This window comes from Panthera leo, chromosome E1 (assembly GCF_018350215.1).
Source record: "Panthera leo isolate Ple1 chromosome E1, P.leo_Ple1_pat1.1, whole genome shotgun sequence".
Taxonomy (NCBI): Eukaryota; Metazoa; Chordata; class Mammalia; order Carnivora; family Felidae; genus Panthera; species Panthera leo.
This window is the reverse complement of record NC_056692.1, coordinates 18,665,034-18,689,117: the sequence shown is the minus strand read 5'-3', so window position 1 is coordinate 18,689,117 and position 24,084 is coordinate 18,665,034. Positions and strand designations below refer to the sequence as shown.

Below are 24,084 nucleotides of genomic sequence, written 5' to 3'. Positions count from 1 at the left end.
TAATAAAATGTCTGTGATCAGAAAACAGCAAAAAGATCGTGCACATCATCATGGAGAGCCCCAAATGTCGTCCAGTTGTAGTCCTAAAAGGCCAGATTCTTCCCTGAGTTTGAGGGGGCACGTTCCCGCCTTGAATCCCCTGAGGCTGGGCTGCTCTCTGGGTTGCCACGAGCCTTGGTGCACTGGGTTTCCCGTTCTGGGGTGGGCAGGGCCTGGGCCTCAGGAAACAAGGTGCATGTGTGTGTGATTTTGCACGCTCAGGCCTGGCCAGGAAGGAATGGGCGTCAGGCTTGGGTAAGAGCAAGGATTCCAGTGCTCACCAGTCCAGGGGATGGAGAGGGTCCTCCACTCTGGCCGCAAGGGCTGGGGTCGAGCTGCGCTGGCCCCACACCTCTGTCTGACCCCACCACTCTCCACAGCTTCTGCAAGGGGCGGACATTGCACTCATTTGTGAGGGACCCCAAGACGTCTCTGGACATCAACAAGACCAGACAGATTGCTCAGGAGATCATCAAGGTAAAGGATGAGCCGGCTGGTCCCGGGGTTCCTGGCCTTCCTCCTGCTCCGTCTCTTCCTGTAGCTGGAGCACCTCAAGGGTGGGCCCCCGTCTCCTTCCCTCTGTCCGTGTCTCATCCACTCAGAGCCAGGAGCTAGACACCCAGTCTGTGATGACGGACGAATTGGAGCACGGCAGGCTTTAAGGGTTTGAATCCTGGTCGCACCAGCTGTGTGACTTTGGGTGGGTCAATGAGCCTCTCTGAGCCTTGACTTCCTCTTCAGTAAGCCAGTAAGATGGGGCTTCCAATATAGCCTCCCCCATTGGATTAGTGCTGGAGCAGAATGGAATAATCCGCTGAGGGCCCACTGGGCACAGGGCATGGCGCTTGATGAGCGTCTTTGAACTGATTGAGGGCGGTGTGAAAGCACCCACGCTTTTCTGCCTTCAGGTTTCCAAATCCAAGTTTCGTGAGGACCGGCCGTCAGGCAGCCTGCCTTCCTGCCTCCCTCCCTCCCTCCCTCCCTCCCTTCCTTCCTTCCTTCCTCCCTCCCTTCCTTGTTTTGTTTATTAAGTTTTTTGTTTATTGGTGGCTTTAAATTCTATTCTATTCTATTCTATTCTATTCTATTCTATTCTATTCTATTCATTTATTTATTTATTTATTTATTTATTTATAGTAATTAAACACAAATGAAAGAAAAGCTTATTTATAAGTTGCTTCATTCAGCAACCTAGCGGGCTTGGATAAAAGCCAGACTGCTGCTGGGGAGGAGCTCCTCTTTTCTTGTTTTTGTTGAAAAGCTTGCTCGTAGGACCCCCCTGCAGCTCCCTGTCTCCCGCCTCCGCTCCCACCTTTCCTTTTTCTCCCTCCCTCCCTCCCGCCATCCACCGTGCATGTGTGCATGCGTGCGGGTCTTTAGCAAGGAAGAGACACAAGTCATCAGTGACTTCTATGCGCGAATCAAGATTTCCACGTGATAGGACATGTCCATGTGGCTAAATTAATGAATTAAATTTCAAAGCCTCTCCGTTAAAACCCCACATTTATGCCTTCGTTTGCAGCATGTCTCCATTTGGAGGAGGTGGAGGGAGCCGCTGGGTGTTACACCTACTTCATGTTGTCCCCTGACTTGCTGGGCCCTGCTCCCCACTGTCTCCCCTGCCCCCCACTGTCTCCCCTGCCCTGCCTCCCTCCCCCGCACCAAACTGTTTTCCTCTCCTTACGGTCCATACTCTGGGGCGTCTGTATGGTTGCTGACCAGCTGAGGTCAGATGAAGGAGCCATCTGGAAGATTCTAGGGGCAGACGAGAGAAGTTACTCAAAGATTTTGGAGCCATAGAGCCGGAAGCCGCCTCTCTGCTGGCTCGTTTGGTTTTCCACCTGCTGAAACGCTGTCCTCCCTAAGCCACTTTCTTTTGTTCTCATCTTTGGCGTCTTGAGGTTCAAAATACGAGAACAGGGTCCTGTCCTTTGGCTAGGTTTGTGATTGGGGAGCTACTCTGGAGACCCCGAGATACCGTGAGAAGGGAGGGGATTTGTGCTCCAGACCTGAGCATTTATTTTTTATTTTATTTGAAAAAAAATTTTTTTAATGTTTATTTAGTTTCGAGAGAGTGTGCGAGTGGGGGAGAGGCAGAGAGAGAGGGAGACACAGAATCTGAAGCAGGCTCCAGGTTCCGAGCTGTCCACACAGAGCCCGACACGGGGCTCGAACCCACAAACCACGAGATTGTGACCTGAGCCAAAGTTGGACGCTTAACTGACTGAGCCACTCGGGTGCCCTGTAGACCTGGGCACTTAAATCGCATCTCTTGAAGCTGGCCTTTCAAGCCCGTGGTACGTCTTCTGTACACAAGGCTCAGAGTGGCACAGCCACTCGTCCTCGGTCATGTAGCTGGTCCCTGTTTGGCCCCGGGTGGTGTCTTTCGTCCCTGAGGAAGGCTTGTGCCTTGGTTGGGTTTGGGAAAGGGGCAGATAGTCTAGGAATGACCCTCTTGCATTCAGGATGGACTTTGGGGAAGGAGCAAGTCAGTCTTTCCCGGGGCTCTCTGCACAGCGTGGGTGAGAGCTCTCCTGAAAGCCTTGGGAGGTGGTGGGGGGGTGCTACCACAGACCCCACGCCCTCCCCATCTCCGGCCTCATGTAAATTCTTCTCTGATGCTCTCCAGACCCCCTCGGACCGAGCTCTGGCCTCAGCTGGCTTCTGTGTCGCGGCTCGTTCTTTCTGTTCCCTAAACGTGGTCTGTTTACTTGTCCACTTCTCACCCCAAGTAGCTTTAAAGCCAGAAGGACTCTCGTAATGTGGGAGGCGTCCTCCACGTGGGCGGTTGAGAGGTGGCCTTACGTGCGCCTCTTTCTGAGCTGGCGGGATGGCCACTTCAGCGGTGGCAGCTGCCCCCGTTCTGGAGGGCATCGGGGGAGTACGTGGGAGTCCTGAGTTTCGTGTCAGAAGACAGTTGGACCTTGGGTGAGAGCGTGCCTGCGTCAGGTGGCCTGTGTCCCATACAGACACTGGGACCACCTGAATTTGGGGACCCCCTCTCTGGGAATTCATCTCTGTTCCCCAGCCTGAGCCCTTGCCTAGCTTACGGGTAGAGGCCAGTTGGTGTGAAGCCTGATAGAGACCCTGTAGATCACCCGATTGCTGTATGACTTAACGTGGGGGGTATCACGGCTCTTTATACACTTCCTGACCCCCCCAGCTCCCCACCCGTCACCCTCTCCACACCTTAGCTAAGCATACAGTGCCCTTTGGATAGCACAGTGCCACGGACTAGCCTGAACCAGGCCTCAGCAATGCTGTTTAACTGCTGGGTGGCCTGGGGCAAGTGACTTCCCCTCTCTGAGGCTCGGTTTCCTCATCTGTAAAATGGAGATAATTCGACCGCATAGGATTTTGAAGATCCCATGAGGCGACGTGGGGAGGGTGTCCAGCTCACTGCCCAGCCCAGGTGGGCAGCCCAAGGTGAATCCTTGTCACTCGTCTTCCCGCCCCGCCGACGTGAGGCTCGCTGTTTTCCAGGGCATGGGATATCTACATGCCAAGGGCATTGTGCACAAAGATCTCAAATCCAAGAACGTCTTCTATGACAACGGCAAAGTGGTCATCACAGACTTCGGGCTGTTTGGGATCTCGGGCGTGGTCCGAGAGGGACGGTGAGTTGGCCTTGGGCGTCTGGACGGAACGAGGAGGAACTGGGTGGTGCCGGCCAGGCTCCGAGGTGCAGCTGAGGTCTGGGCACTTGCTATCTGTTGCTGAGGAGCTGCCCTCCCTACAGGAAAGGCCAGGTTTGCTTAGGTCCTGTCCTTAGGGTTCTGGTCCCGAGTCAGGCATGGGTCATGTTTGGGTCCCTCATACGTGGCGCTTCATTCTCAGGCTGACCCCGTGGAGGCTGGGTCCCCTTGCTCACATGTGACCTATTTGCTCACTGACTTGGACAGGGGACGAGGGTTCATGTCCCCAGTATGAGGAAGAGCATCAGGTTTTATTTCCCCAAATCTTGAAAGGTGGGGGTGGGGAGAAAGGCTCTTCCCCAAGAATCTGGGGGACCTCCAGGAGGGAGAGTGGCAGTCAGGCTGGAGATCGAGCCCCAGGCCAGGTTGTAAGATACACAGGCAGACTGATTTCCTTTCTTGTAGACACTCCACTCTCCCAGGCTGGAGAATCAATCAGCTCCCTGCTAATACCTGCTTTCCTAGAAAAACCGGGTTATCCCTCTTCTGTAACGTCCCCCCAAAGCACCAGTGCCTTGGCCAAGTGCAGGATCAGTGTGCTGTTTTTGGGGCCACGCATGGGTGGGGTGCTGGCCCTGGGGCACCCGTGTGCCGGGCTGCCTCTTTGCTGCTGGCTGAAAGGCCCCCATGTCCTTGTTCTGACTTCTTGGCCTCCAGGCGTGAGAACCAGCTGAAGCTGTCACATGACTGGCTGTGCTACTTGGCCCCAGAGATTGTCCGCGAGATGACCCCCGGGAAGGATGAGGACCAGCTGCCGTTCTCCAAAGCTGCTGACGTCTATGCATTTGGGTGAGGAAGACCCACGCGTCCCTCTCTTTTGGGGCTCTGAGGCCAAGAGTGACCGAAAGAAAGGGCACGGCTGACCTTGGGGGCAGGGAGGGGGTGATGTCGTGCTTCAAGTCCTGATTCTGCCGCTTATTGGCTAAGGAACCACATCCTTGACCTTCTCTTTCCCCAGCTGTAAAATGGGAAGAATAATGGTACCTCCTCTAAGGTTTCATGAGGACTAAGGTAATTTCTGGGTGTCTGTCTCACCCAGTGCCCCATGGAGATGCTGACCAGAGCTAAGAATTGTCCCTCTGGGAGAACCAGGGGGTCCTGCCAGCCAGCCTCTAGTGCCCCCATGAAGCTAACCAAGAGAAAAATAAAAATATAGACACATAACGTGAGCCAGATACAGAATTTAAAGTTTTCTCTTAGCCATGCTAAAAAAAAAAAGAAAAATAGATAAAATCTGTTTTGATAATGTGTTTAGCTCAATATATCCAAAATATTATCATTTCAACATGTAATCAAAATTTAAAAATTAAGGAGCTATTTTACCCAACGAAGTTTCCAAACTTTGGAGAGTACTTTGCACCCGCAGCACATCTCAGGTCCACTCTCCACATTTCAGTTGCTCGATAGCCCCCCGTGGCTAGTGGCCCCTGCACTGAACAGTGGGGGTCTAACGGAGAAGGTCAAGATGAGTCAGGAAAGGTGAGGGAGCTTGGAGAGGCTGAGTGAGGGCCTCACCCTGTCATCTCTGGGTGTCCTTTCCGCTGAGGGTAGTTTCTTCCTCTCCTTACCTTGAACTCTTACTTCCTGAGCATCTGTGTGCGTGCCAGGCGCTGGGCTTGGCCTTTGTTACTCCTCAGACAACCTTGGACGTAGGCCTCAGCCCAACAGAGGCTAGACATTTGTAGCAGGATATCTGTTCGGAGCCTGTGCAGCCTCAGACTTTCCATCACAACAGATGTGTAGGGCCACGGGTCCCCTTGTGACTGGAAGGAGCTGCTGGGATGCCATCATGGCATCATCTCTGGGAGCCTGGTGGGTGGGGAAAGCTGGGGGAGGATCCCGGATGCTCTGGCTGGGTTCCTCGCACTGTGGCAGCAGGAGCCCCCCCGCCCCGGGCATGAGCTGGGCCGAGCAGTTCAGGAGCTCACGCTGCATGGGTGGTCCCCACAGGACTGTTTGGTATGAACTTCAAGCAAGAGACTGGCCCTTTAAGAACCAAGCTGCAGAGGCCTTGATCTGGCAGATTGGAAGCGGAGAGGGAATGAAGCGCGTCCTGGCCTCTGTCAGCCTGGGGAAGGAAGTCACTGTGAGTAGCCCCCTGTTCTTAGAGAGGGACGGAGGGCTAGAGGGAGGGAGGCTGGGCACACAGCAGGTGTACCCTTCTTCATTTACTCACCTGAGAAAGGGGACCCACCAGGAGGCAGAAGTATGCTGGGCAGGCCTCTTTGCTGCTGGCTAAAAGGTCTGTGTCCTTTATTACCCAACTGTTTTTCTTTATACAAAACCATGGTCTTTAAAAAAAAATAGTGGGTGGCGGCGGGGGAGGGGGTGGTGGGAGGCATCTGGGTGGCTCAGTCAGTTAAGCATCAGACTTCAGCTCAGGTCAGGATCTCACGGTTCGTGGATTCGAGCCCCGTGTCAGGCTCTGGGCTGACAGCTCGGAGCCTGGAGCCTGCTTCGGATTCTGTGTCTCCCTCTCTCTCTGCCCCTCCCTAGCTTGCACTCTGTCTCCCTCTGTCGCTCAAAAATAAACGTTAAAAAAAAAAAAAAAAAAAAAAAAGACTGGAAAGAAATAAAAATAAAGGTAATGCTTTTAACTGAATTGTGAGTTGAAAAGATAGTAAAACCCCATCTGTTACTTACATGAAAGAAGGTGATCGATGCACAGAGCACAAATGGATGGGGGGTTACCATGGTATCGGATCTTTCTCTAAAGTGTTCTTCTCAACTGTTAAAGAACAAATCGAAGTTTCCACAGCGTATTTGGGTTGCCACAGTGCCAAATCAGGTGCTGATCTCGTGTTTCTGAATACCTCTAAAGGTTTTTCTGCGTTGCATTTTGTAAGTTTCCTCGCCCTGGCATAATGACACATAAAGGAACCCAGGGCTCAACGTTTTGAGCAGATAGGTGCCAGCCTGTATGTTAATAAGCTCCAGTAGGTATCTGGGTGGCATAACATTGGAGGACCACCTCATGCTGGTCTGGGTTGAGATCTAACTAGGCTGTGACCTTCTTGTTGAAGTCCTGGACAGTGTTGGCAGAATCCCCATCTGCAAACTGGGACAGGCAGAGTGAGAAATGCAACCTAATCTTCCCTGAAGATCTTTAAAAAAAATTTTTGTTTAATGTTTGTTTTTGAGAGAGAGGCAGAGACAGAGTGTGAGCAGGGGAGGGGCAGAGAGAGAGGGAGACACAGAATCTGAAGCAGGCTCCATCCAGGCTCCGAGCTGTCAGCACAGAGCCCGACGCGGGGCTCAAACCCACGAACCGTGGGATCGTGACCTGAGCCGAAGTCGGATGCTTAACTGACGGAGCCACCCAGGTGCCCCTTCTTTCAAGATCTTAACAGATCTTAGTATTTTCCTCCTTGGACTGGTAGCAAGTTGGTAGGGCATCTTTAGAATACTCGCTTGACATTGTGCTTGGTGTACTTTATTTCCTCAGGAGTACATGCCATCTGGTTGAAGTGCAAACTGTTTGTACAGGGACGCCCCTCCAAGAATGACACCAAAATGGGGGCGCAGTTGGTTAAGCGTCCGACTTCGGCTCAGGTCATGATCTCACAGTTCGTGGGTTCAAACCCCGCATCAGGCTGTGTGCTGACAGCTCGGATCCTGGAGGATTCTGTGTCTCCCTCCCTCCCTCCCTCTCTCCCCCCCCCCACCTTTTCTGTCTCTGTCTCTCTGCCCCTCCCCCACTCGCCCTCTGTTTCTTTCTCTCTCAAAAATAAATACACATTAAAAAAAAAAAAAAAAAGGAATGACACCAAAATGCTAACCTATAGCACGGACACCAGGCTCCTCTTTGGCCAACTGATACCACCTCGCTGGGGTGTCAGGCAAGGCGAGTGGGTGACGAGTGCCTCCCCGATGCTCTTGGCCACCTCCTCAGGTAGAACCACCTTTCCCATGACATGGCCTTGGACACCTTCGCAGGGTGGTGGTAGGAGGGGTCCAGGCTCCTGGCTGTTGGGTAGTTCAGAGAGCAGCTAAAGCAGCTACTACCCTACAGTCTTAAAAAAATTCTTTTAAGTTCTTTTTTTAAAAATATTTAGTTATTTGGAGGAGAGTGCAAGCAGGGGAGGGGCAGAGAGAGAGGGACAGAGAATCCGAAATGGGCTCTGCGCTGACAGGCTGACAGCAGCGATCCGGATGTGGGGCTTGAACTCATAAACCACGAGATCATGACCTGAGCCCAAGCTGGATGCACAACCTACTGAACCACCCCGGTGCCCATCTCCCCCCAGTTTTTTTTAAATACATACCTTTAGCAAGATCAAGCTCCTAACACATAGCTAATTTTTTCTTAATCATGATCTTTTTTCCACACGACCTTTTATTGTGCTTATTATTTTTAAGTCATTGACAAATCCTTTTAAGTCTGTCTACCCTCCTGTCCCACGGCTTACGCCATAATGTACCTACTTCTCTGTTGTTGGACATTTAGGTTATTTCCAATTTCTAATAACTTTACAATAAAGTTATTAAGGACACTTTGTATAAGCCAGAGTATGCGTGCATGTATGTTTTATCGGAAAGAAAAAATAGCCTTAGTTGCTTTCTTAGCAACAATCACAATTATATTTCTACACACTTAGAGTCTTAGAGCAGAGTGGTGGGTGAGGGCCTGGAACAGAGTATAGAGCCCATCAGAGGACTACAAGGGAGTCAGGATTCAATGCTGGCTACAAGTCAGAAGCATCTGGGAGCTTTTATTTATTTACTTTAATGTTTGTTTATTTTGAGGGAGAGAGAGAGAGTACATGCACAGATGTGCACACATGTGCAGGGTAAGGGCAGAGAGAGGGAGAGAGAGAATCAGCCTCAGTTAGGCTCCATGCCCAGCGCTGAGCCTGCCACAGGGCTTGATCTCACGACTGTGAGATCATGACCTGAGCTGAAATCAAGAGTTGGGTGCTTAACCAACTGAGCCGGCGAGCTCTTAAAAATATCAGGTCTAGGGCCTCCACCAGACAGAAAGATTTAATTGGCCTGGGTTGGGGCTAAGATCACAATTAGTTGTTTTTATTTTTAAATAAAGCTCCTCCTAGTGCACAGCCAGAGTTGTGTTTTGGAAGGATTTCTAGCAGCGTGGGGTTATGTGACCTTTGAAGCTTCTTAAGAATAGATTAGGCACGGCGGGGGGGGGGGGGGGGGGGGGGGGAAATGGGGGCAGAGAGCAAACGTTCCAGCAGTCAGCTTCTGGCTCATGAAAGTTGACTTTCCTGTTTGATCTTTTCTTTTCTTTTTTTTTAATACGTTGCCATTGGAGGGTAGAGGGGGTGTTGGTCAATGGCAATAAAAAGTGATTTTTGACTCATAGTCAAAAGTAGTAAGTACCCTCGGAGGGGCACCTTATCTCTGTCCCTCCAGCCACACTACTGTAAGTTTATCACCAGGCACTACTTTCTGTGTTAAGGCAGCCATGGTGAGTTAGTGTGCACAGGATGACATCAAAAGGCCAGAGGATTCTTAATGAAAACCAGCAGTCCCTTTCCTCTGGTCACTCTCCAAAAGACTGACTTCTTGTTCCATCAGGTCTTCATTCCAGGACCCTCTGCCCCTTCTCTGCTCAACTTGCATCGCTTTCTCCTTTTGCTTTTATCAGGACTAATTTTGTGTTGCCATGATTAAATCTTCCATCCTGTATCTATAGATAGAGGCTAAAAGTGACAAGACAATAAACAATGTGTGCACTATTATAATAGATTGTAATTGCTATTAGATACCGGTTAAGTTGTTCACGGGGATTACATTTTCTTCTTTGTGGGTCCATCTCTTTTCTTCCATTCTATCAGTTACTCAAAGGCTCACCATGATTTTGTTGGCTTCACGTGTGGACCATGGTTTTCTTGTGTGGTTTTATGTTTTTCCTGTAGTTTCTAATGGCCTTTCTTTTCTTCCTCATTGAGAGAGGTGATAAACACCTTTACCGTATTCCTAAGGTCTTGCATCTCCTACACACTGCTTATGGAATGGAATTTGTTTCATTCTTTTCAGGGCCCACTGATTTCTTATAATTTGCATGATGGAATTTTAGGCTTACTGTAGTGTTGTCATTTTTTCATTTCTTTTCATTCATTCCTGGGTGAATACTAGAATTTCTTGTATCTCATGTCTTCCCATTTCTTTATTTGCACCCCAGCAAAATGAGAGTGAAACCTAAAGGATCTCCTTCCCAGTAGATGCATAAGAGTCTTTGAACCCGTACTTGCCTAAACAAGTCCTTGCTTCACTTTCACACCAGAGGTTCACATAACCTTGCCTAAGAATGTGACATTTTTGCTCTGCTATCTACTAAGTGTCCAGTGCATTGCTGAGCAATCTGATATTAATCTTAATTCTCAATCTTTTATAGATGCCCTGTTTTATTCTTTCTGGGAACCTCTTGGGATCTTCTCTTTATCCTTGTTACATTGAAATTTTATTAAAATATACCTTAGAATAAGTTTATTTCTTGGTTTGATTTTCTTTTTTCAGTTGGGTCTCTTCACTGAGCCTTTTCAGAGTAAGATTCCAATTTCCCTTGAAAGTTGCTGGGAAATTTACTTTTATTATGTCTTTTTTTTTCTTTTTTATATAGTTTCCTGCCCTATCGTTTCTTTGTTTTCTCTTGTGGAAACTCCCATTAGACAGAATTTGATCCTTGGTGAGCTTCTGTGTCTTTTACCTTCTTTCTTTTATTTTAGAGAGGGAGGGAGAGAGAGAGAGAGGGAGACTCTTAAGCAGGCTGCACGTTCAGCACAGAGCCTGACGTGAGTCTCGATCCCATGACCCTGGGATCATGACCTGAGCCAAAATCAAGAGTCGGACACTCACCTGACTGAGCCACCCAGGCGATCCTCTTTGACCTTCTTGAATGTTTTCTACTCCGTACCTAAAATTGAGTACACAATCTGGGGAATTTCCTGGATTTTATCTTCCAGTACTCCTAATGTTTCATTTCAAAAATTGTATTATTAATTTCAAGCACTCCCTTATTTTTGGTGTGTTTTTTTTTTTATTGCACCTTGGTCTTGTTTTATGGATAGAGTAGCTTCTACACACACACACACACACACACACACACACGCACACACACACACACACACACACTCACACTCAATTGTACTTGAGAACAGAAGCCCAAGCTGCCTAAGTCAGCGAGCGTTTCCTGCCTGGTCGTGTGTGCAGGCCTGTTTTCTCACAGGAGCTCTGCTGAACTGAAAGGCTGCAGGGTGTTCTGTAAATGTGCAGATCCTGAGAGTAGGCAGCAAACTACCCATGTCAGAGGGCCTTCACTCTTAGGGGGCATTTGGGAAGGGTGCTCTGCTAACTCTCAGGTTCTGCCCTCTGTTTTATCCTGGTCGCTCCCAGCCTCCATTCCTGGAACGCTGCGGTCGCTCCTGCCTCCATTGCGGTCCCACCCCACAATTATTCTGAGCATCTTGTGTTTCTTCTGTTTTCCATTCGAAAAATCTACAACCCCGTTTCTTTCTTTCTTTTCTTTTTTTTTTTAAGTTTGTTTATGTTGAGAGAGACCGAGACAGCATAAGTAGGGGAGGGGCAGTGGGGAGAGAGAGAATCCCAAGCAGGCCCTGCACGATCAGCACAGAGCCTGATGCAGGTCTCAAACTCACGAAACCGTGAGAGCATGACCTGAACCAAAACCAAGAGTCGGACGCTTAACCGACTGAGCCACCCAGGCGCCCCTACAATCCCATTTCTGATCTCTTTCCTATTACCTGTTTATTCAGCTTTATTCCTGTTATTCCAGGATGGTCTAAGAAGAAAAGAGGGGAGACAAGCTCGTGCCCTTTGTTTTCAACTAGAAGCATGAGCTCTTCTGAGATTCAATTATTTCTCTGAAATAACTACTCCAGAAATGGCCAGTCTTCTTCCTATCGGCAGGATGTTCAGGGGACACGGACAGAAGGGGGGGTGGTGCTTGAGAGCATCAAAGGGGTCCTATGCCGCGTAGCCCAGCTGTGCCTTCCTCGCTCCCTGCCAGCTTTCATGCCGCTAACGTCGGCTCTGCTTGTAGGAGATCCTGTCTGCTTGCTGGGCTTTCGACCTGCAGGAGAGGCCCAGCTTCACCTTGCTGATGGACATGCTGGAGAAACTGCCCAAGCTGAACCGGCGGCTCTCCCACCCCGGCCACTTCTGGAAGTCCGCTGAGTAAGTCCCCCCCTCCGTGGGCCACACCCGCCAAGCAGGCCTTTTGCAGCCTGACCTGGTGTCTTAAAGGGCCCTGTTGGCTCTGTCTGCCTACGACTTCGATCTGGGGAATATACACAGCAGATTCACCAGAGGCGACTAGTCCCCTTGTCCAAGTGATACTAGGGTCTTGTTTGTTTCAGAGACTCCTTTTGCGAGATGAGCGTCTCTGGTACTCTGTTGTGAAAACCCAGCATCGCTGTTATCAGAACAGGGCTGACACTGGGCCCAGGCTAGGCCTGGGGAAGATTCTACCATAGAAGGGGCCAGACAGGAAGCCAGAGCAGCGTGGGTGTTACAGCACCACCAAAATCGGCAAAGTGACTGTTACTTAAAAGGGTGCAGACTCGAGACTGGTTTCTAGCCCCCAGATCAGCCACCTGTTAGGGGGACGGCATGGCCTGAGTTTGTGTGCTCCTCTGACACGAGAAGTCCAGCTCCCTTCTGTTTAATCACACCGTCCTTTGTACCCCCTTGGTACAGGGTGGTCTTTACTCCTCCATTCTGTCTCGTTCCCTTCGTGCTCTGCCCCTCTGGCCCTCTCTGCCAGAACACTCAGAAACAGACCTCTGCCCTGCTGCGAGCCCTTTGTGAGAATCCAGGAAAGTCCTTCCTTGTTCCGGGCCTCGGTTTCCACGGCTTTAGCAAGCAGGGGTTGGGCCAGCGCGAGGCTGGCCGACTTGTGAAGGGGGACGGGCTTCTAGCTGTGTTAGGCTTTGTTAGGGAGCTGTGTTAGGCTTTGCAGGCCCCCAGGATTTGTAGCGCACCCAGCAGCAGTGTGAGGCCGTGACAGCACCATATACAGTCCCCACCGCGAGGACTCAGCTCTGCCTTCTGATGCAAGAGCAGCCCAAGCAGCTACATCAGGGGATGGCTGTGCTCTAAGACAGCTTTATTTAGGGACGCTCACCCTTGAACTTCATGCAGCTTTCCCATATCGTGAAATCTTCTTTTGATTCCCCCCCCCCCAACCCATTTAGAAAGGTAAAAACCATTCTTAGTTTATGGATTATACAGAAACGGGTTGGGCAGGCCCTATGTGACCAGACCCCTGAGTGACAGGAACGGTTTTAAACTTTTTGAAGGCCAAGGGCACTTCCTAAAAGTGCGATCTCCCACCAAGTCCCCATTGATGATAACAGATAAAGTAGAGCTGCCCTTGCTAGTTGTGGGGCAGAAGCCTGTCCGCACCCCCAAGCGGCTCGTGGGGCACCTGCGGCCACGTCGCTGAGCCCCTGGAGAAGCTGCACCTGATCCCATGTCTGCTGCCCAGGTGTTTGGTGGCAGCTGTACTGTCCATGGTTCTAGAAAGGGCGGCTGGTAAATATTTTAGGCTTGTGGGTCATGTGATCTCTGTCATACGTTCTTGGTTTTTCTGTTTTTGTTTTGGACAAAGCTTCAAAGTGGTCCACATCTTTTAGTGGCTGGATTTGGCATCAATATAGTTTGCCAGCCCCTCCCATCTGAAAACAAGCCAACCGGGGTCTCAAGCTGCAGGGGAGGGGAGGCCTGGCAGGGTCGCCCGACCTACCAGAGGTTGCAGGCAGAAGTCCATGAAGAAATGCGGTGAACTGCTGATTTAGGTCGTTGGTAGGGACAGTCTAGAGGAATGACAGTTTAGGGCTGGGAATACCGTCTGTTAGAATGACACAGTAGTTTCGATATTTTGCTCTTAAGATGAGTCAGACTCCATAACCTAATGTGGCCATTAAAGGTGTGGGTTGTAGCCAGCCTTTGCTGGGTACCTGCAACACACCTGGGGAGACTGAAGGCCAAGGCCAGGTTTCGGCCAGCAAGGAGTTTATAGTGTAATTGGATAAAGAAGGGAATGGTTATAACATGCTAAGGGCTGTGACAGAGAACAGCCTTTGTGGGAACACACGCGGGAGCCTCTCTGCCCACCCAGGGGGCTTGAGAAAGGGTCTCCAGAAGCGGGGGGGGGGGGGGGTGGGGGGGGCACTGGAACTGGGTTTTGAGCAGGAGCTCTCCTGGCAGAGGCCAAGAGACTGGGGTTCCCCTGGACTTGCAAAACGTTCAAGGATCTGGTTTGTCAGACCTTGGGCGACTTGCTTAATATCTTGGACGCTGGTTTTCTCAGCCACAGAAGAGAAGGTCGCAGCAGGTGGGTCTGGCATTCCGGAGATACTTCCAGATTCCCTAAAGACCACATAGCCCCACTTCTCATTTCACAGGTGGGAAACGGGAGTCCCACATGGGCGTCGTTCCGTGCCCAAAGCCATCCGTTTTAGCCCCTGGGAGGAAAGAATGCCAGCAGCCCCGCCTGAGTCTCAGTCTGAGCTTCCCGCCCAGGATCTGTTCTTCAACACATTCAGTGTCTAATTCTCATCTTCTCTTTTCTTTTCCATCCGTCTTGCTGCTTTGTTTATTTTCGGGGGGTGGCGGATGCGCTGGCCCCTCCTGTCGTCCCTCCCCTCCCTGCCGTCCTGATTCCTGGGGCTCCTCCTCCACCCGTCTGCACCGGGTGCCCGACTCCCGTCACCCACTGGACTGCGCTGTTCCCACACTTGGCAAAATGGCCGCGGGGCCCCCCCCAGGCGCTGGCGGAGCCGCTACTACGGGAAAGGACGTTACGGCCACCTGGACTTTAAGAACTCCTTTCCGGTTCTGGAGGAACAGTGTGTCTTTCTGCCTGTTTGCACCCTGCTTCCTGCTCTGTCTCTGCGTCCGGCTTCCCCGTTTTTGTGTGTTTTGTTCGCATAAACCGAAGTGATACTCCTGTCGCTGAAACGGCCACTGGCAAGGGTCCCGCAGGCCTGTGTGTCTCTCGCTGGGCCGAGAAGACCCACAGCATGTGGCAGGGCCTCCGTCTACCCGCTGTGGCGGATGATGGCCCGTCCCTGGGTGGGAGCGATCTCAGATCAGTGGCCCAAGTCCAGGGTGCCCTTTGGCCAGAGCTTCAAAGAAGGGAAAGCAGTAAGCAAAAACAGTGAACTTTTAGGAAGTCACTTTGGATAGCCCGGGGCTGAGGGGCAGTGGGCCCATTGGCCAACCTCTGTCTAAACATTCTGTGACTGTCCCGGCGGAGCTCTGGACAGGTGCTTCGTGCCAGGTCCCTTCCCAGCTCTCTGGGCTGCCCAGCTGGGAAGGGAGTGGGGATGCCTTTTTCCCCCTCTGCGGGGAAAGAGGGTCCCCTGCCCCCCGCCCTGGCCAGGCCTCTGCCGCTCCCCCTGCCCCTCCGTGGGCTCGGCCTCTGACTCGGCTCTCCCCTCTTCTCTTTCTTCCCGTAGGTTGTAGGCCTGGCTGCCTTGCATGCACTCGGGGCTTTCTTCCTCCTAATCGACCCGTGGCACCGTGACTTCTGCTCAAGCGCAAGCTGAGATGCGGGCACTAACCCAGGGGACGCGATCTCTGCTGCTCCGAGCGTCTCTCCCGAGACTTCTTCTCTCGCTTTGTTTTTGAAACTGACCCCCACCCCCCTCCATGGCCTATGTGTGCCTGAGTAACCGCTGCCCACGAGGATCCCCTAACAGCATTGCCTCCCGGATGGGACTTCATTGTCTAACTCTTCTTCTGTGGGGCCGCACTGTTTGTGTTCGGGTGGTGCTGTCTCCCTACTAACACCCCGGCGAGATTCGTGCCCCCCTGAGCACCTCGGCCTCCTGCCGGCTGTACTGCTCCCACAGCGCGGCGGAGAGGTTTGGCTTGGCTGCCGAGCCGCAGAGATCTTGTCCGGCAAGGAGCGGGAGGATTTCAGAGCTGCCGAAGGCCAGGCCCCCCTGGAGGGCCGGGGGGGTGGTGGACCCCAAAAGTCCTGTTGCCGTGAAAGACACTAGCCTGCGAGGGCTTCGTCCTCAGCGGCGCGCTTAGGAAAGTTGTCCTAAAACAAAGCGGGGGGTGGGGGAGGGCTGTCGCCAGACGATTTCGCCGGTGAGAACAAAGCTTTTGCCCCCGGTCCCCACGATGCTAACTCCCTTTACATCCGCCCAGTGCGGACAGAAAGTACCAGACCCCAGGTCAGCGTTCATCAAGAGTGTGGCTGAGAGGCCACACACACTCGCTGTGCCGCTTACCAAATTCACATTCCTGGGGTCCCTCCCACAACTGAGCCCAGGTCTCTGGAGGTGGGCCCTGAGAATCTGCATTTCAGCTTGCTTCCCACGTGGTCTCTGATGCCTGGGGACCTTGTCCGAAAGGAGTGTGGGATGTCCCTCTCGGTACTTGGGGACAGGTTTCTCTCTCCTCCCGCTTGTGCTCGGAGCAGAGCTCTGCTGGGCTGCAGGTGAGAAAGTAGTTCGGACAAGGCCACGGCAGTGACTGGTGCTGAGGACTCGGAGACTAACGAGCCCACTGCCCCACCCCCACCCCCACCCGGGGAGGGTGTGTGGCCAAGTCTTAGCACCCCGGCCACGTGTGGCCAGGAGCAGCTCAGCCGAGGCTGTTGGCATGCAGTCACTCTCGCTTCTTGCTGGGGCCGGGTCCTCCGCGGAGCTTCTGAGACTGACCTAGCTAACACCGCCCTACTTCTAATGGAGACCGGCGTGGCCGTAACCCTTCTTTTTGTTCCTCTTTGCAGCATTAACAGCAAAGTTGTACCCCGGTTCGAAAGGTTTGGCTTGGGCGTCCTGGAGCCCAGTAATCCAAAGATGTAGCCAACTTGTGCACTTTTTCTGCTGATTTCTTTCTCTCTCAAACGCGGTCCTGAAACATCCCAACAACCGCCACGACAAAAACGAAAACCCTCTCCGAGACATCGGTCCACCCTCCCAAGTGCCGCAAACCAGGAACGCGACTCATCGATTCAGACCTTTCGTCCACGGAAACACCCGGGCTGGCAATGGAGCTGCACCTGCTGTTTGTCTTAAAGTGACATCACCAACAACCAGACCCACCCTGACAGGCAGCAAACGTTTACATATACGTCTCTGTGGAGTGAACTCGCTGTTTTACAACAGGTACTAAGAAAAAGTGCTCTGCAGAAGTGGGCTGGCACCACCTGCCAGGCTGGTGGAAGCGACCCACCCCCCCCCCCCCCCCCGGAGGCCCCTGTCGGCAGTGAGAAGGAAGAAAAGCACAGTGACTGTGGCTGTTCTCGGGGTAGGATGGGGACCACAAGGTTCGACCTGGACTCTGCTTTGGCCCTAAACCCCATCCGTGGGGAATCTCCCTCTGTAGGGTTCTCCCCCGTCCTACCGGAAGGACACTGTCCCTTTTTCCTCTGGCAGAGGAAACCCTGGCTAGGAACCAAGCTGGATTATGAGGGTCAGGGGTTCCCAGCGAGCTGGGGTTCTCATTCGGCCCCAGGGATCCAGCCCCTACCTGCCAGAAAAGTAGAGACAGCTGAGACCCAAATAACATCTGGACTGACCCAGTGGTTGGTAGCCAGGGTCTGTACGGCCTGTAGAGAGCTTTTCTTCTCGCGGCTTCCAGGAAGGCAGACGCTAAGGAGCTGGGACTCATCCGTGTCCCTGGCTCACATCTGAGCTAAGAGGCTAAGAGCGAAGGCCCAGCGCCACAGCTGTGGACACCATGAAGGCTTGATTGGTGAGAAGAAAGAAGGTAGGGGGAGAGAGAAGTGGCAGGCAGTAGGGTCCCTGAGCCCGCCCTCCCAGCCACAGGGTGACCTGGCTCTTTGGGAGCCCGTCAGCAGTCATGCCAAGGTTCCGGAACTGCCCACCTCTTCTCCCCCAGCCCTTTTCGAAGTCCTTGCCACCCCTGACTCTTCCACCGCCCGCGTCTGAGTTCTCAGCTGGGACGGGAGGCCCGTGCCCCCCACGCCTTTCATCTGGACCCACCCGGCCCCCCGTCTTCAGAGCCTTCTGTGAACCGAGTCCGGGCTACTTGCGTACATTTGCGCCAGAAGGAGGGGCTTGACTGGGGAAAGTCGGTGACGTGAGAGCATCCTGTCTGTCTGCGTCAGAAGCCGTCACCTAAAGAGAAAAGTTCCAAACGGGAGAGAAGCCTTCAGTGGACGTTACGCCATGTTAGGCCCCAAACCAGAACTGAACAAGGGTGACGAGGGTGGAGACGTGGTTGGATTCAGACCCAGAACCTGTGTCCATGCTCTGAGCCAAGATGGGGAGGTGTGTGGGCCACCCATCCCTTTCGTTTAGACTCCCCGAGCAAAGCTCCCAATCTTCAGAGCCTTCCCTGGAGTCTGGCCACAATGTCCTGGGAAGTGGGCTGCGGCCTCGAAGTCGTAGGGCCACCTTCCTGTCTCTGGGTCAGATGCCCCCCCCCCCACCCCCGGCCCGACCCACACTCGCTTGGAGAGCGCAGCTGTGCAGCCGGGCAAGGTATCCAGGCTCCCGCCCCCCATGAGCGCCCCAGACCCGAGCTCCTTTCCCTTCCTGGTCGGGGAAGACAGGAGCTGACACCCAGCTAGAGTCAGCCCCGGATGGCTCTTCCCTCCTCCGTGAGACTGCTGGTCTCATCCTGTCATCCCTTGGCCTCCCCCCGTGGGCGTCACGCCCGTAGGTCAGTTCAAGAAGCTTTTGTCGAACACCTACGGTGTCTTATGCAAGTTCAGGGACCCGCGATGGGAACCGTCACAGTCCCTGCCCTTAAGGAATTGACACTTTGCCAGGAACCCTGAAGGAGAGCCGAAGGCCTGGGGGACACCCCCTTCGTCTTCAGGGCCCTGGACGGCCCCCCTGCTCTTGGCCTAGCCTCTGTGCTGCCTGTCATTTAAAAAAAAAAAACAAAAACGTGGTCCCCTTCTCCTTCCGTCTCTTTAAGTGACTGTGAATTGAGGTTGGGAACACGTGCTTGCCCTTCCGTGTGCTCTCCCCGTCTGCCATGGAAACACACGAAGGACTGCAGATACTGTGAATTCAGCCCTCACGGCCAGCCGCGAAGGGGACGGAGAAGCTGGGAGGGCCTCCTTGGCGCGAGCTCTGGGGGCTGCGGAGTCCCCAGCGGGGTCTGAGAGTGGAGCCCAAGCTTTGGTCCTTCTTTACAGCAGGCCCCCAGTCCCCAACATCCCCTCCCAAACCCTAGGGCCCATGTCCCCGCTGCCTTTATTCCCCCAAGCCGCAGTCCCCGGGTCTCCATCCAACTCGAGATCCCGAATCCTAGCAAGCTCCCCGTTAGTCGAGGGCAGTGTAGCGATGTTGACCTCTGTCGCGTCACCAAATCCGCGCAGGGCGCTGGAATCCTGCCCCGTCGTGGCCTTTCTTCTTGTGATCACAGGGGGCAGCTGTGCGCCCTGTAAGCCTGTATTGCCGTGGTTCTGTGTTGATTTGGGGTGGGGGGCGGGGTGGAAACACAAATGTGAAGCCATTTAGGGAGCTCGTACGATGCTGCAGTGTTAGCCAGGATTTCATCAGTGTGTGTAAAGCCAGCGTCTTCCGTGGCCACAGGCACACGCCTGCTTTTTTTTGAATGTGATGTAAAATTTGTACAGTAAAAGTTTTTATATTTTCTATCAACCGCATTTGTCTTCCAGAAATGCTATTAATTTAAATTAAAACGGTTAGTATTCATGAACGTGCTGTTATCAGTTTTTTGCCGCTGGCAAGAACACATCCTTTGTGCCAGGCCAGGCCTGGGTGTCTGGAGTTTGTGAATAAAATTGTACCAAGGTGTCTGGGGCTCGTGTCTACTTGGGTCAGCTCCAGATGAGGGCGAGGGGGAATAGGAATGGAGGGGGGGTTCGGGATGGTTGGACCCCCTCTGGGAGCCCCTTCCGAAGAAAGAAGTTACCCACGGACTTTGAAGACAGACGGAGTGGAGACGAAATGGCGTCAGAGCCCACGATGCCCAGAGGACAGTCATCCAGCCGGCAATAGTCACAGCTCGTGAGCAGACCCAGAGCCGCTCAGTGTCTCCTGGGCTGAGGGTGCCTGTGCCTCCTGGAAGCCATGGGGGGTGGGGGGCGGAGTGATCTCTTACCTGAATCTTATTTCTAGGAGCCTCTCTTGGCCGGTCATGGAGAGAGGTGCTTTGGAGGTTGGAGTAAGAACAGGCGGAGGAAAAAAGGAGCCAGCGTGAGGCGCCTGGGCGACTCAGTGGGTTGAGCGTCCGGCTTCAGCTCCGGTCATGGTCTCGCGGTCTGTGAGTTCGAGCCCCGCGTCAGTCTCTGTGCTGCCAGCTCAGTGCCTGGAGCCTGCTTTGGATTCTGTGACTCCCTCTCTGCCCCTCCCTTGCTCGTTCTCTCTCTCTCTCTCTCTCTCTCAAAAGTGAATAAACATTTAAAAAAAATTTTTTTTAAGAGGAGCCAGCATTCGTGAGGCCTCTCTGAGCCAGGGAGGTACTCTTCATATATCCTCTTCCCTTAATCTAGCCCTCACAACACCACCACGAGGCGGGAATTGTGGTGGTTCAGCCGAGGAAACTGAGGCCCTGAGAGGTTAAACTACTCACCCAAGATGACACAGCTGGAAGGTGGCTCGTCCAGGACTCAGCCAACGGCTTTGACTCCAGAGTTTCCTCTCCGCAAAAGCCGAGGAACGTCCCAAGTCAGACATTTGCTGAGCACCTGTGCCCGGAAGATGGTGCCGAGTGCTGGAACACAGATAAAAAGGGGGTAGTGCCCTTGCGTTAAGAGGTCCCTCAGTCTGCCCGGCAGGCTTCATGGAGGAAGTGGCCTTGGAGCCGACTCGTAGGGTGAGTAATGTGCCTGGTGCATACAAACAAAACAGGTCATTCTGCCCTGTAGGAACAGCATCTGCAAAGGCTCAGAGGTCTGGGAACACAGGGTGGGCTTGGGAAATCACGAGTGTTCCAGCTGTTGTAAAGTGGAACCAGGGGAGTAGTTTGGAGCTGGAGGGATCCTGTAGGTGCCAAGCCAAAGAGTTTAGACTTTAACATGGCAGCCCTGGGGAGCCATTGAAAATTCTTGAGCAAGGGAGGGCTATAATTAGATTTATGTCTTAGATACATAGCACGGACTGGAGCGGGCCTAAAACTAGAGGCCAGGGGATCACGACCTGAGCTTTGATTGGATGTGGCGGAGAGGTGAGCGTCCAGGGTAACTCCCCAAACGTCTGCCCTCCTACTGATGGGGTTGTTCGCTGAGAAGGTGAGCCCGTAGATGAGGAGGGGGGAGAGGGTCATGCTTGGGGGCATCCAGGTGAGCACCGCATGGGCAGGGAGACCTTGCCTGGCAGCATGCCTTCAAGAAGAATTTGCTGTAGAAATGAATGGGTAAGGGTGGGAACAAGGAAAATTAAAAATGTGACTTTGTTCTGGAAGATCCGGTGGTAAAGCTGAGGGTCCCCAGTTCTGGAGACTTGGTTGGGGGGCTTGTTTCTAACTGCCCTATCCGGCATGTTTTCCTTAGCTGCTGGGTTTTTTAAATCTTTCTCCACAAGCCACATTTGTCCTTTTTTTCCTCCAAGTCACATTGGGAGATTTTTATTAACTTGAATTGATGTTATTAACTTTGTCTGCCAAGTCCTCAGTGAATATACCTTTATTTGATATAAGCCTACAGGTTCATACCACAGGATCATGAAGACTTTACGTGTTTTCATGTAAATCAGCGTTTTGTGATGAGTAAAACAATGTTCAAAAAACAAGTTACTTCACTGAAATTTTTTTTTTAATGTTTATTTATTTTTGAGAGAAAGAAACAGCACGTGAGCAGGGGAGGGGCAGAGAGAGAGGGAGACACAGAATCCGAAGCAGGCGCCAGGCTCTGAGCTGTCAGCACAGAGCCCGACGTGGGACTCAAACTCACAAACTATGAGATCATGACCTCAGCCGAAGTCAGGTGCTTAGCCAACTGAGCCACCCAGGTGCCCCCACATCTGGCTGATTCTTAAAGTCTCTGGCTCTTGCTTCGACACCTGGGGTCCCCTATAAGATGATGTTCCACTCCATGGAAAGTACCATTTCATTCCACATTGCATTCTTCCCCAGAGGTGTCCGGCTACAAAAGAGAACAGATTCATTGTTCCTCTCTGTTCAGCAGAGCAGCCTCCAGCCCCGGGTCCCTGCCACCCCTCTGGAATGAGCCCTGGGTGAGAAGGTGTTGACAGGACGCATAGCAGCACCTGAGGCTCTGGGCTTCTGACTCCCCAGGCACAGAAAAATACTGATCAGAAATGAAACCAGGAGACAGGTTGTGGCAGAGCTCTCCTTGCCCCTGGGGGCACAAAACGCAGTCACATGGGCCGATGTTCCCTGCAGCAGGGGTTGGGTCCCATGAACGGAAGCCCTAGGAAGAGGCATGTGAGAAGTGAGGCGAGTGGTGCGGTGGTTAGCGGCACAGGCTTCGGTGCAGCACTGCCTGGGCTGAATCCCCGCTGTGATACTTTCTGGCTGTGTGACCTTGAGCAAGTGGCTTCGCCTCTCTGTGCCTTCGTTTCTTCCCACATAGACTAGACATAGTCAATTGCACCTACTTTGTAAAGCTGATGGAGAAGTAAATGTAAGGCACCCAGAATGGTTGCTTAGCATGTAATCAACGCTATAACAAGTGTTAACTGAAAAAGAATCTTGGGGCGCCTGGGTGTCTCAGTGGGTTAAGCATCTGACTCTTGGTTTCGGCTCAGGTCATGATCTCATGGTTGACAAGCCCCGGCGCTGGGCTCGGCGCTGACAGCACAGAGCCGACTTGGGATTCTCTTTCTCCCTCTCCCTTTGCCCCTTTATGTGCACAGGCGTTCTCTCTCTCTCTCTCTCTCTCTCTCTCTCTCTCTCTCTCTCTAAATAAACTTAAAAAAAAATCTCTGAGTACTCCCTCCTCTGTGCCCATCAAGTGCTCCCTGCACCCCAGGTCCCAGGAGGGACCCAGCACTTGTTTCTTGACTATGGCAGTCATTGTATCTTCCAAGCATTTCTGGTCCCCAAGCTCTTCCAGAATCGCTGCTCCCCATCAGGAGGTGAGGACTCGTCCCTCTCCTTGAACCTGCCTCAACAACAGAATGTGGAAGAAATGGTGCAGCCTGACCTCTGAGGCTAGGTTATAAAAGGACACAGCTTCCACCTGTCCCCGCTCTGGGGCAGAGATGAGCTGCCCCCACCTGGCCCTGCTCGAGTTCAGCTTTGTGAGCCGGGGCAATGCTGTCATTCTTTTAAGCTGCTAAGTTTTCGGGTAATTTTATGCAGCCGTAGGTAAGCGGAACACGGGCTAGATGAACCTGGCGGCATCCGCTCAGCAGGCCCGGAGCTGGTGGCCAGCTACCCAGGTCATCCCTTCAACAGACACCAGAGTGGAGGGAGGGGCCGCTGGGGGCGGGGAGGGGGGTAGTTCGTAGACCAAGGAGCCCGGCTGCCCTGTCTTTGGCTGTTCGTGTCATGTGTGGTGCTGGGCGCTTCTCTGATTCTTCATCGATTATTCAGCACAGCAAGGGCTGCCGGGAGCTTGGCCAGAGATGACAGACGTAAAATCCCTGGCCCCGTGCCAGGCAGATGGCAATTCGGCGTCGGTAAACACTGGTTCCTTTCCTGGGGAGCGTTCACGGTCGAGGAAGAGGGACTCTGCTCCTGAAAGGAGAGGAGAGAAGGAAGGAGGCAGAGGGAAGCCTTCCAGAGGAAGGGTATAACCAGGCTTCATCTTCCTTTGGCAAGCGTCCCTGGCTGGCACCCCAGCCGTTATCTGTCTTCCCAGCTGGTTTAGGAACCAAATCCGGAGGTGGGGTCCCCGAGAAGCTTGAACTTGAAGGCTCTTCTCTGCCTAGGCAATGGGTTTCCGTGACTACAGGTATTTGCAACATTTGAGAGACCTAAGATGTATTTTTTAAAAAAAACGTTGACTTCTTCTTGAGCGTGACAGAGCATGAGCAGGGGAGGGGCAGAGAGAGAGTCCCAAGCAGGCTCTGTGCTGACAGCAAAGCGTGAGACTTGATCCCACGAACTGCGAGATCATGACCTGCGCCGAAACCCAGAGTAGGTCACTTAACCTCCTGAGCCATCCAGTCGCCCCATGAGAGCTAAGATGTATGAAGCGAACTGATTAACACTACTGTCTCCTTCCCCTCCGGCGTCCCCTCTGTCATACTGCCTCTTGAGTCAGGTGGTATTGGAGAAGCCAATTCGGGGGTCTGGCTAAGAGAGAGTCGTTGAGTTGGGCATATGTTCACTCTAGGTTTAGTGGGATATATTTATGTGGGTCACAGCCACTTCCATTAATGTTTCAGTTATTCCCGACTGTCCCAGTTTAGGAATGGCTTCTGGAACCCTCCTCCTGTCTGTTGCGCCAACTCCCCTGGGTCCAGGTACAAAGATGCGGGGCCAGAGGGCCAAAGGA

At 52.8% G+C, this 24,084-nt stretch overlaps 1 protein-coding gene across 4 annotated transcripts in view; it reads left to right on the top strand.

Moving 5' to 3' along the window:
- KSR1 (kinase suppressor of ras 1) overlaps positions 1-16,912 on the top strand; it is a 159,688-nt gene extending 142,776 nt beyond the window's left edge. For 2 of the 4 annotated variants that reach the window (XM_042916260.1, XM_042916258.1), the window contains 6 exons: positions 420-516; positions 3,523-3,656; positions 4,392-4,523; positions 5,685-5,820; positions 11,758-11,891; positions 16,465-16,912. In XM_042916260.1, the coding sequence (XP_042772194.1) occupies positions 420-516; positions 3,523-3,656; positions 4,392-4,523; positions 5,685-5,820; positions 11,758-11,891; positions 16,465-16,540 (709 nt within the window). In that variant the 3' untranslated portion in view covers positions 16,541-16,912. Of the gene's footprint in view, positions 1-419; positions 517-3,522; positions 3,657-4,391; positions 4,524-5,684; positions 5,821-11,757; positions 11,892-14,485; positions 14,567-15,178 lie in introns of all 4 variants that reach the window. The other 2 variants (XM_042916262.1, XM_042916261.1) reach the window with 2 other exon arrangements.
- The last annotated feature ends 7,172 nt before the right edge of the window (positions 16,913-24,084 follow it).